Raw genomic sequence first — 13,219 nt, forward strand, 5'->3', positions numbered from 1 at the left:
GGCTTGCACGGACGAATACGAATAAGAGATAACCCACTGAAACTCAAGATTGCCACATGAACAGATTTAACTTAAAAAGCACAGGTTTTTTTTAACTCATCATTGGTACAGATTATGTACGGGTAGATGACAGATTTTTAAAATTTGGTACAGGTTTTTGGCATTTGGAGTAATTTGGAGTACTGCGGCTTCAAATATACTATGTAGATAAATGATTTTGCCAAAAGACCCCTTTTAAACCGCTAATAACTTTTTTGTCTAGTAAAATACGATGTTACGGTTTGAAAAAAAAATGCAACGTTAATCAAAACAGGGATATGAGGGGTAAACATTATAGAATTTCGGGTTATCAAATGATCGACTCCAATCATATTATTCAAATGTTTTATTGATTCCAAAAATAAATTTTCAACTGATTGAACTTGCTCATTCACAAGTTAACAATCTTTTTCACAAAATATTACTTCAAATTTTTTTATCCTAAGTATGATTCGAACAAATTATACAAACTTTTCCGACTTTCTTCATATACAATTGTTTTTGTTTCTTCGACTAGAGTTAAAATGCATTTCGAATTATGATTGATATTCAAATTTCCGTAATGTGTGACAAATCAATTTGCATAAGCTGTATTCCAGAAGTGAGATTTATGAGAAAAAAGAAAAGATAAATTAAGCGATATGAAATTTTACAATATCGAGGGAAAATATCTTTGTCCAAAACGCTAAGCAGAAGCCAAACTTTAACAAATTTTCATCCTAAAGAACCATGTATTCATCTACACAGATCGTTTGTAATAAATAATTATTTCGCCTTACAAAGTAATATCACCAGTATCATCAATAGCGTAATAACTAGCAAGCAGCAAAACGTCGTGAAAACTAATCGTTCTTTTTGCGCGACTTGGAGCTTGAGCTCATTGTGTCCGTTTCGTCGTCCCCTTCCTCGTTCTTGGGCCGGGTCCACTTGATCATGGTTTCCGGCGATCGGTACAGGAATATCAGCTTCGCGAACAGGTCCTCTTCCAGGGTAAACTCGAGCGACTCCCGCACCAGATAGATGTCCAGACATAACTGCAGCACCCGATCGACGTACGGAAGATCCTCGAACATGATCTTGGAACTCGCTCCGGAGAAGATGCTGGACCGTAGCATTCGCCACAGCAAGAGGATGAAAGAGGAGTAGATTCCGATGATTCTGGAATTAAAAAATAGGGCTTTAGTTTTGTATGAATTTCTGAGTTTAAAATATCGGAACTAACCCGCCAGCGGCAATCGAGCTGATGGTACTGGGGAAAATTTTATCGTTGAACATGTACATCACCAGGTGGGATAAACAGTCGGCATATGGCATGTTGGCGAATGTGGCATACGTGGGATCACTGCAGTTTTCCTTGACCTCCCACCAGAACAGGGGAATCGTGTTGTTCGAGTGCGTTTGGAACAACCGTAACGTCAGGTTCCGGTAGTTTCGTTCGCTCTCATCGGCTGTAAAAAATAAAGTTATATTTATACAATCATATTTTAGAGCAGGTCATTCGTACCGCATCACTTGCTATAAACGGTCGTGTTTTTTCGCCTCTGCTAGTGTAGCTCAAAGACAGTGACGAAAAGTTTATTGTGCCAAAATTATTCGGGTGTGAATACCGTTCGGTAGTGAAACACGATTGTGATATTATCACTGATCACGCGATCACAGCTCAGTGATAAAATTTATGAATAATTGGGTGTGCAGTTGTCAGGAAAGCCGTTTCTATCTGTACGCATAGAACAAAGCCACCATTGACCTTGGACTTCAGCTGCTTGGAACAAAGGGCCACACGTTTGGTCGGGCCGAGAAGTTTGAGATTGGTATAGGGTTACCAGACGGATAAGTATTTGCAAAAAAAAAAATTTTTTTTTTCTTCTTCACTAGTTTTTTTTTAACTTATTCTTGTTTGTTATTTTGTTTGGTTTTATTATTCTTATCCACTTATTATTGATCCTCATTCTTTTAATTTTTTTTTCTTCTGATCTTATTTTAATTGCTAAATTTTATGACTACACACAGTGTAATACACAGTAGTAAAGGTTTCGTTCTCCACTTTTGCCCGTTATGTCGGAAAGCAAACGACTAACGGATGACGATGGCGAGGATGGTATGCATCCTCCATTCAAAGAGGGAATGCGCACGGAAGATAATCTTTTGGAGGAACCTCCTTCTCAAAATATCCCTATACAACCGATGTATCTTTCAGATACAGAAGATACTCCTGCCTCTGCTCCTGAACTAACTAAAACTCCTAATTCGTCAACACCCTTCATATTCGGTAATCCCCGCCCCCTTTTAACAAATGAAAGTTCAAAGTTACCGGAAACTACCCCTCGCCGTCGGGTTTACCAGTCTCAATCGACGGGACCCTGGGTAGTCTATATCCGGCCCAAACAGAATGGGAAACCACTTAATGTGATTTCAATCTCCCGAACCCTCGACCGATCGTACCCTTCCATAATCAACTACCAGTCGATGAGTCGGAACAAGATGCGCGTTGTCGCTGGTAGTCTGAAGGAAGCAAACGCCATTGCTTGTGACGAGAGGTTTACGATCGAGTACCGCGTTTACGTTCCCGCTCGTGACGTGGAAATCGACGGAGTGGTAACCGAAGAGGGTTTGACCGTCGATGACCTAATGGAATCAGGGGTTGGCCGATTCAAGGATCCTGCTCTTCCAACGGTCAAGGTGTTGGACGCGCGACAATTAAAATCAGCATCTGGCGAGGGGGAAAAACGAAAGTTTTCCCTGTCGAACTCTTTTCGGGTTACCTTTTCCGGCACTGCACTTCCTGATTACGTTGCGATCGGGAAGGTTCGTCTACCTGTGAGACTTTATGTGCCTTCGGTCATGTTCTGCCAGAAGTGCAAGCAGTTGGATCATACGGCCGCCTACTGCTGCAATCAGGCACGCTGCTCTAAGTGCGGGGAGAAGCATGAGGAAGCTTCGTGTACAACACCAGCGGCAAACAGGTGTTTGTATTGCACTGGTGAAGCATCTCATGCTCTCTCGGCGTGCCCTAAGTACATATCGCGCCGGGAAAAAATCAAGACTTCCTTGAAAAATCGAGTAAAAATGTCCTATAGAGATATGGTTCTGAAGTCTTTGCCAATCGTCTCAGAGAACCAGTTTGACCTTCTAAGTGACTGTGAGTCCGAAGGGGAGGATCCATGTGAAGGGACTTCAACTGGGCCATTTTTAAAAAATAATGTTTCACAGGCTCCAAAAAGGAAACGCATCACTAAAACACCAACCAAATTAGCTGCCAGCAAAATTAAAAATAAAAGAAATCCTCAAAGTGGAAATAGTAATTCTGCCCCTCCTATTCAGAGTCCTCCGGGTTTTAATCCGTCCCCGAAGGACTTCCCTCCACTTTCTGGGAAGTCAAAACCCCAGGCTTTCCTTCAGAATTCAGGCCCAGCAGTAACTAACAGGAATGCAACAATTTCCAGAGAAACTGCATCTGATCCATCGTCGAAAGGTTTTCCCAGCTTTTCGGCTGATGGTAAGATGAAATTCTCGGAAATTGTTGCGTTCATCCTGGACTTTTTCAGTGTACCAGCAGGATGGAGGACTATGATCAATATGTTTGTACCGCTTTTGAGAGAAGTCTTGAAAAAGAAAGCTCTCACCATGACCCTCATCGCAGAGACAATTTCTTTTGATGGCTAACTCATCCAATGAGGGAAGAGAAATTGTTTCTGTATTGCAATGGAACTGCAGGAGTATTTTACCAAAATTAGACGCACTCAAAATATTGGTACACAATTTGAATTGTGATGTGTTCGCCTTATGCGAAACTTGGCTTTCTCCTAACGTAGATTTCAACTTCCACAGCCACAACATTATTCGCCTGGACCGTGATGGTCAAAGAGGGGGTGGTGTTCTTTTGGGGATCAAGAAATGCCACTCTTTCTATCGTATTCCACTACAACCATCTCCAGGTATTGAAGTCGTTAGTTGCCAAGCTAGAATAAAAGGTCAAGACCTTTGTCTAGCCTCGGTTTATATTCCGCCATCTTCAAGCGTGAGCCGGAACCAATTGGCGAATATCATTTCTCTTCTCCCAGAACCCCGGTTAGTTCTGGGAGATTTTAACTCCCATGGCGTGGGCTGGGGTAGCTCACGTGATGATGATCGTGCTAACATTATTTATGAGCTGTGTGACGACTTCAACATGACTGTCTTAAACAATGGGGAAGTGACTCGAATTAATGGATCCCAATCACAGCATAGTATTTTAGACCTTTCTTTAGCTTCTTCCTCTCTGAGCTTGGATTGTACGTGGAAGGTAATCCAGGACCCTCAGGGAAGCGATCATTTGCCTATCCATATTTCTATCATCAGTGGTCGTAGTCCACCCGGAGAAATCAATATTCCTTATGACCTTACAAAGAATATAGATTGGAGAAAGTATGCATCGGGTGTTAGCGACGCCATCAACTCAACGAACGAACTACCTCCGGAGGCAGAGTATGGTTTCATCTCCGAGACGATTGTGGAATGTGCAATCGGGGCACAGGTCAGACGTAACGAAAACTCAACGATCCTGAAAAGACCTCCTACTCCGTGGTGGGACGGTGAGTGTTCTCGCGCGGGAAATGAAAAGCGCAAGGCGTTTGTCGAGTTTCGCAGAACCGGATTGCCAGAGAAGTTCCAGCGTTACTTAGCTTTGGAACGCAAGTTCAAGAACCTGATCAAGGCCAAGAAACGTGGATACTGGCGGCGATTTGTGGATGGGTTATCTCGAGAAACGTCTCTGCGCACACTTTGGCAAACAGCACGAAACATGCGTAATCACACTCCCTCGAACGAAAGTGAGGAAAGTTCGAGTCGATGGCTATTAAAGTTCGCGAAAAAGGTCTGCCCGGACGCAGCGCCAGCTCTGAAAATATATCGGGATACAGAGAATAGCTCCGACACCGAGGATAAATTCTCGATGGTCGAACTTTCACTTGCGCTCTGGTCCTGCAACAATTCAGCTCCCGGACTGGACAGAATCAAATTCAACTTGTTGAAGAATCTGCCAGACTCCGCTAAAAAACGGTTATTGAATTTATTCAATAAGTGTTTGGAACTGAACATTGTTCCGCATGACTGGAGACAAGTGAAAGTCATCGCCATCCAAAAACCGGGAAAACCAGCTTCTGATTACAATTCGTATAGGCCGATTGCAATGCTCTCGTGTCTCCGGAAATTGCTCGAAAAAATGATCCTCTTTCGGCTGGATAAATGGGTTGAATCAAACAATCTGTTGTCAAGTACACAATTTGGATTCCGTAGAGGCAAGGGTACGAACGACTGTCTAGCATTACTTTCATCAGACATTCAATTGGCGTTTGCCCAAAAAGAGCAGATGGGGGCAGTATTTCTGGACATCAAAGGGGCATTCGATTCGGTGTCCATAGAAGTGCTATCTAGTAATCTTAACTCTTGCGGACTTTCACCAATTTTGAACAATTTTCTATATAACCTGTTGTCTGAAAAAATCATGCATTTTAGCCATGGAGAAACCAATATTGAACGAATTAGTTACATGGGTCTACCCCAAGGCTCATGTTTAAGCCCCCTGCTATATAACTTTTATGTCCGAGAAATCGATAGTTGTATGGCACAAAATTGCACGCTACGACAGCTTGCGGATGACTGTGTTGTTCATATCACAGGTAAAAAAGGCACTCAAATTAAACCTCCGTTACAAGAAACTCTAAATAATTTATCACATTGGGCCAGGAATCTAGGCATCGAGTTTTCGCCTAGTAAAACAGAGTTAGTAGTTTTTTCAAGGAAACATTCCCCTCCTCAAATAGAGCTCCTTATGATGGGTAGAACTCTAACTCAATCTCTTAGTTTTAAATATTTGGGTGTCTGGTTCGACTCTAAATGCCTTTGGGGAAAACATATTAGGTACTTGACACAAAAATGCCAAAAGAGAATCAATTTTCTTCGAACGATTACTGGAACCTGGTGGGGTGCTCATCCACAGGACCTCATCAGGTTATATCAAACAACGATACTGTCGGTCATAGAATACGGAAGCTTTTGCTTTGAGTCCGCCGCGAAAACTCACTTGATCAAACTAGAACGAATACAGTATCGTTGTTTGCGTATTGCCATGGGTTGTATGCAGTCGACACATACGATGTGTCTCGAAGTACTGGCGGGAATAATGCCGTTGAAAAATCGGTTCTTCGATTTATCGCTACGTTTCCTAATTCGAAGTGAAACTATGAATCCTTTGGTGATAGAAAATTTGGAAAGGCTTATGAATATTAATCCGCAAGTAAAATATGTAGATAATTATAAAACTTTTAGTCAATTAGAAATAAATCCTTCTTTATTAAATTCGGACACGAGTCACTTTTACCCGAGTAGCAGTTCCTTGATAAAATTCGATCTGTCCATGACCGCTGACATCCGTGGAATACCAGATCACGTCCGACCCAACATTATTCCTTCAATCTTTGCTTCAAAAGTACGTGAAATTGATCCTATAAAAATGTTCTTTACTGATGGTTCTAGAATCGAAAACGCGACTGGCTTCGCAGTGTATAATGAGGGCTTTGAAGCTTCGTTCAAGCTCCGAGAGCCATGCTCCGTTTACACTGCTGAGCTAGCCGCTATTTACTGTACCTTGGAACACATCCGCACACTGCCCGTAGACCACTATTTCATCTATTCGGATAGTCTCAGCTCCGTTCAGGCAATTCGATCGATGAAACTGATGAAGCGCTCTTCCCATTTCTTGCTGGAAATTTCAGGGGTATTGGGCGCTTTGATCGAAAATTCGTATAGGATTACCTTAGCTTGGATCCCGTCTCATTGTCTTATACAAGGCAATGAGAAGGCGGACTCATTGGCTAAGGTGGGCGCGTTACAAGGTGAAATCTTTGAGAGGATAATAACTTACAACGAATACTTTTCAATACCTCGCACTTTAGCGATTAACGCTTGGCAGTCTAGCTGGTATAATGGCACAAAGGGACGTTGGCTCCATACGATTATCCCTAAGGTTCCGACGAAGGCATGGTTCAAGCATTTTAACTTGAGTCGCGACTTCATTCGCGTGATTTCTCGGCTCATGTCAAATCACTGCCGGCTTGACGCGCACTTGTTTCGTATTAATCTCGCTGCAACCAATGTTTGCGTTTGTGGGGATGGCTACCACGACATCGATCATGTTGTATGGACGTGTGAAAGGTATGGTCAAACGAGGGCTTGGCTACTGGATACCCTTAGGGCCCGAGGTAGATTACCTGGTGTTCCAATTCGAGACATTCTGGCAAACTTAGATTTTGGATATTTGTTCCCAATTTATAAATATCTCAAGCTGTCTGACTTGGTCGTTTAGTCCGCTTACCATGTAAACTCTCCCCTTATGTGTTCTTCATTTAATGTCTGTTTTGTTTGTTTAATTCTTAGTTCCACATCTCATCCAACGGGTTCGACAATAACGTAAAGAAGGCTGGCCAGAAGGAAACCAACATCAAACCGTAGCCATCGAAACTACAGCTGCAGGAGGCCACTACTGAACCCTAATGGAAAACTGTTCTCGAAGAATACCCCCATATAAACCCCCTCCTTCCCCTTATTTAAAAAGTTCTAACAGTTGAGTCGCCGCGACTATTACGGCCCCCTTCCCTACTAACCTAGTGAAACGAATACACTCGGCACATTGAAACTTGTAAAAGTAAAAGGCCTTTAATAAACTAGTTGTTAAATAAAAAAAAAAAAAAATTTTAGAGCAGGCATGTCAAACTCGTTTAGGTGTGCGGGCCGCATTAAAAAAAAAAAATATGACGTAGAGGGCCGCAGCCAAAATCAGTTAAATCGGTACATTCAGCTTTAGTTTTTTTGCAGTAAAATTTTACATTAAAATCAGTGGTGTTTTTTTGTGACAATTTAAGACAGGGCTACGCGGGCCGCATTGACCTAGGCCGCGGGTCGCATGCGGCCCGCGAACCCCCAGTTTGACATGCCTGTTTTAGAGCAAAACTATAAAACTTACTATCAGCGGTTGGTATCAACTGATGGATCGGCTTGACGTTGCCACTGTTTTTAACTTTTAAAAATTTTGGCATCATGTACGGCAACGAGACCGATATGTTGGTGTCACTGGACAGCATCTGTACCAAAACCGGACGGACTGGATCGTTTGGACCAAGTTCGTAGGCTTTTTCCTCGGACACCGTGCCAGGATTTTCTTTGGAATGTGACTTTCGACTTATGGTGTAACGGAAACGACACGTTAACGTTGACGTTGTGTTAAGGTCGTTCAATAGTCGGGCCCTATCGGGCGGTGAAATGTTCCATATGGATGTAGAATTAGCCCCAAGTTTTACAGCCGCTACATCGACTTGTTCGTAGTTGGACAACAAAGTTAGAGCACTCTTATCCTTGGCGTAGGGAACCATAAATTTGGCCCACTGTTCAGCGTTCAGTCCGTGAATGTTGCTATCTTGGGCAGACATTACGTAAACCGGCTCGTAAGGTCCTATTCGAAGCGAAACGGATACGTCGTAGGGTAGATTCGGTTCTCCAACAGCGTTACTAAATGCAAATAGTGCCAGAGGAAACCAAATAAGCAAAATCACGCCTAACATCAGTCCTCCACCCATTAAATATTTAACAAGAGCGCCTTTCTTCTGTCCCCGAGGTGCCGGAAGATCTTCCTCTAGCTGCCGCATACATTTAAGCTGATAAACGTTCGTAAATATGTCTTCCATTTTGAGCCAATCGAACAACGTCATAGATGTATCGGTCCATATCCAATCCATTAAAGTACGCAATTCAAACAGGAACGGAATGGACATGAATATCTTGAAACCGGTGAAATTGATCATGGTAAATCCTTTGGTAACAAAATTCCCCAAAATCCGTGCCGGATAGCCGCAACGAATCTGATAAGCCGAAAACAGAAGATAGAAACATTTGATCAAATAGTAATATATCGGTGGATTCGTTGCGTTGAAGCTCCTCTCCGTGGTCCAGGGCAGCACGAAGAACATCCAGATATGCAACCCGATGATCAGGAAGAATTGGAACAAAATCTTTCCGATCATGTACTTTCGCAGGTACAGTGCCCGATCGACCACTATCAGGAAGAACTGGATTATTAGCATAAGTAGAAAAGTCATTGGCACTTTATTTTCCTCGAAGTATGACAGGACGCCTCCGTCTCCTTCTTGCGTCTAGAAGAGAAAAAAAAAATATTTGAATAATGTTGAAACCAAAAATTGACTATATACCAATTTTTTCAAAAGTTTTGCGGTTTAAAAAGTGAGAATTCTTCGTATAAACGTATGTGAAGTTACATTTATTTTCGTTTTTGTTCGTGAGGTACTTGGAAATGATATGTCAAAGGTTTTATTTTTAGTTTTTTTTTAAATGAAAGTCGTCATGAAATGTGCACTTATTGTATTTTTTAAAGTGAAACAAACGAACATTCATGAGCAGGGAAAGAAATCTGCCTTCAATCAGTATGGAATAACTTAAAAAACAAAGAGTTTTTTGCTTTTTTTTCTATTTCCAATTTTCCAGATTTTCAATGAAATGGTATATTCGTAAAAAAAAGTTAGTGTTTTAGCAATCTTTTAGAGAAGTCTTTTTGAGTAGCAAAATAAAATGAATTGTAAACCATGAGATTATCTTATTTCCTATCGCTTCGCAAAACTTATTCAAAAACCAAATAAAACTTTCACCTACCCCGAATGCGGAAAATCCGAAAAGAATCACGAAGAAGTTGATGAAATCGCACAGGAACAAATACCCATACACATCGGCCGTCTTGCGCGATTGTCGATCCAGCAGCTGATCGAAGAATGCCTTCACCGAGGAGGCATACTTCTGGAACGAATGTTTGACGATCTGCGGGAAATAATCGCCCGGATCCTCCGAATGATGCGTCACACAAACTAAGGCACTTCCGTTCTCGGTATCGTCTTGCAGTGGCGTTTGATCCGCCCCTTCCTCTACCTTAACCATATTTAGCTCGGTTCCATCGTCCCGCCGAATAACGACTGCATCTTGCCTAGAAGATAGATGGATTGAAGGTGAAAGAAATAATTTTTTGGTTAATCAATTGAAAATGAGGTTCATCGCTTCCGATGCGTTGAAGTCTTTTGATAAAACTACCCTGGGATGTGCCGTATTTGGGCATTTTGGTATCGGTAGGTGGAGAAAAAATCTAATCTTGAGGGTATGTCCAGGTTCAGTTGTTGGAATTGAGAAGATCGGGCCCTCAGTATCGAGACATGTCTTGACAGAAAGTGCAAAAGGGTAGACCGGCGAGATCTTGATGCGGGAATGGGTGGAATGTCCTCTGGGCCGGTGCAGATGGGAGAAGGAATTTCGTTAGTGGGATAAAGATGAGTAATGAGACAAATGCCTATCCAGTTTGCATTTAATCAATCCAAAAATATTCAAAAAAAAAATTTTCTTTGAAAAAAAAACACATAATTAACCAAACTTATGTTATGATTTTTTAAATTACCTATGTGACATTTTTGGCTTATTAGTGATTTTGGTTCACTACGGTCTACAAAGTTTATAACGGCTATCGTATAAAACTACTTTGAACTCCAAAGTATATTCTATGCTGCGTCAGACCAGCGATAAAATCAGTGTTTTAATATGTTTTGTTAAATTTAAAAAAAAACACAGTCTTCAAATATGCTTCAAAACTATACTGCCGCTATTCGCAAGACTGTCTTACATGCATTTTCGTCTGTTTTCAATTTATCTCAAAAATCGTTCAAATACAGTTAGTTCTTCAATTTAGACTAAAAACTTTCATACCTTTGTTCTCAACATATAAATATGAAAAAAAAATACCAAGTCATCTCTGTCCCATATGAAATATACCCGCAATGCTGTCCCATATGTCTATTTTTACAGAATGCCTTAAAATCGCTCCTCTAATTTACGTTACTTTTACAAATATTCATACAATGTGTGCGACAAAATAAGCATTCATTGAAATTACGAAAGTTAGACTACATAAAACAGTACAGTAAAGTCAAAAATAACAGTTTCCATAATTTTTACAAGCTACTTTAGCCGAATGTGTAGTCATATTGAATTGATTTTTCTCATTAAATATTTGCAGGCAAGATGCTTTGCTGTTTCTGATTCAACATTAATATAATTTATAGGTATTTATAATCATTCTTAAAAGATAATCGACCGAAAAACTATCCAAAAGATAGGTACAGATTAAACAACCATGGAACGTTGTTATTCATTTTATTTTAGACATACTCAATTCTTACGATAAACTTTATACGTTATCTTTATCTAAATATGTCATAAACATCATTACAAACTTATTTTCATCAGTATACAACCAGTAAAGTGAATATTATAGCGAAGATAGAGAGAATCAAAAGATCAAAAGACAAAAGAAAAGCCAAATATAGGCAGCTTTGCGGGTACATTTAATATGCATGCAAAATAAAGCTTAGTTCTTTTAGAAATGGGACACTTTCATTTGGTAATAGCTCGTTAACTAGTTATTGGATATTAAAAATTTTGACAGCATTTTGTTGCCTGTAAAAAATACTATTCGACCTATTTTTTTCAAAATTTAAAATTTAAGCGTTTTTGAGATATGTACGATGCAAGAGAAAAAGAAAAAAATAATTTTGCACAGTTTCCTTCAAAATTCGTCATTAGCAAATTGATAGCTGACAAAACCGTTGATTTTTCAAAGTATTACTGAGTTTTTGTGGTGGATAAGTATGCAAACACTGTTAATAATGTCCACAAAGTTCAAATCAAGCATTGGAGTGAAGCACATGATCGGCAACAACGGTTAAGGATCACCAAGGAAGTCAAGTCTCATACCAGCATTTTTAATTTTCAATAAACGAAAAACTAAGGGTAGATCGCTGAAATGTCCAAAACCATTTTTTTCCGATAAGCTGAAAGTGATGCCTAGTGATGACTCATTGAAATCCAATCTCAAACAACCATTTTTAGATAGTTCCAAAGCTCTTAAGCTGTAAAACCGGTACCGAAAAAAAACGTTGAAAAATGTGGTCAAAAATAATCAAATTTGTTAATTTCGAAACAACTGTATCCACTAAAATTCTTCCTGTTTAAAGTTTCCAGAGAAGTATTGGACCAAAAAGTATCAGAAATTGAAGAACTAGGGTGAAGCCACCTAAATTATAGATTTTACGAAGTATAAATTGGAGAAACTGATCAATACCATGACTGAAAAAAGTGTGCGCCGGCCAATGGGAGATACCAAGAATAAAGTAGAAATTTCTTTAACAAAAAACGGTAAATATTTTTTTTCAAATTTTTTCATGAAAGATCATAACATTACCTTCTTTTTCTTCATAGAAACTATTTCGTTCAAACGAATGGTTTTTGAGATACAGGCATTCGTAACTGTCCCATTTCTAAAAGAACTAAGCTTTATGTCCCATCATTATTTTCTCCTCTGCATCAACAAATTCCAAAGCAAAAAAAAACATTGGACGAAATTCTACAACAATTATCTTAATATCTGTGAAGAAAGGAATAGAAAACCGAGAAATCCACGAAAGTTTATAAAAATCTTTAAAGCCGTTTTTCTCGTTTCGTTGTTTTTGCATATGGGACAGACTTGCCGGCAGCGGCAGTATAGGTATGTAATAAAATTAGACAGTATTTTATTTTATATTTTAACTTCGTAATTTTTTAACAAGCAAAAATGATGCGGATTGATTGCGTCGAGTAATTTTAGAGAGAAAGGGCCCTATTACAAAAGACGAGTCACGAGTAATTTAACTCGAGTGAGCCATTTTGGTATTACAGTAGTCGAATCGAGTAGCTCGACTGAGTCGACTGCTTGAAAGTTCGTGACTCAGCTGTCAAGATTAACCGAGCCAAGTTTGTTTTGATTCGATTTTATTTACAGGAACTTAAACCAACCCCCTGTCGTGTAGGGTATTTTTCATGATAAAAACAGCAAACATTGACGAAGTTTTTCAGAAACGACAGGAAAATCAGGGGAAAGCCTGATATCTGGCATGAGTAAGCATGCCAGATTGCCCGGTTTTATCCGGGTTTGCCCGGATATTTGATGCAAAATTTCGAGAAAGTCCGGTCCGGCCCGGTTGCCCGGATATCGTGAAAAAGTCCGGATATTTTCACAATTTTCAAAAAGATACCAAAAAAAACTCAAACTTTTTGAGTAAGG

At 40.1% G+C, this 13,219-nt stretch overlaps 1 protein-coding gene across 15 annotated transcripts in view; it reads right to left on the reverse strand.

Moving 5' to 3' along the window:
- Positions 1-395: 395 nt before the first annotated feature.
- LOC129748355 (piezo-type mechanosensitive ion channel component-like) overlaps positions 396-13,219 on the reverse strand; it is a 157,406-nt gene continuing 144,582 nt past the window's right edge. For all 15 annotated transcript variants that reach the window (XM_055742947.1, XM_055742946.1, XM_055742944.1 and 12 more), the window contains 4 exons: positions 9,736-10,060; positions 8,039-9,221; positions 1,262-1,487; positions 396-1,197 (listed from right to left, as the gene is read on the reverse strand). In XM_055742947.1, the coding sequence (XP_055598922.1) occupies positions 882-1,197; positions 1,262-1,487; positions 8,039-9,221; positions 9,736-10,060 (2,050 nt within the window). In that variant the 3' untranslated portion in view covers positions 396-881. The remainder of the gene's footprint in view (positions 1,198-1,261; positions 1,488-8,038; positions 9,222-9,735; positions 10,061-13,219) is intronic.

The sequence above is a fragment of the Uranotaenia lowii genome, chromosome 2, assembly GCF_029784155.1.
Source record: "Uranotaenia lowii strain MFRU-FL chromosome 2, ASM2978415v1, whole genome shotgun sequence".
In the NCBI taxonomy this organism is placed as follows: Eukaryota; Metazoa; Arthropoda; class Insecta; order Diptera; family Culicidae; genus Uranotaenia; species Uranotaenia lowii.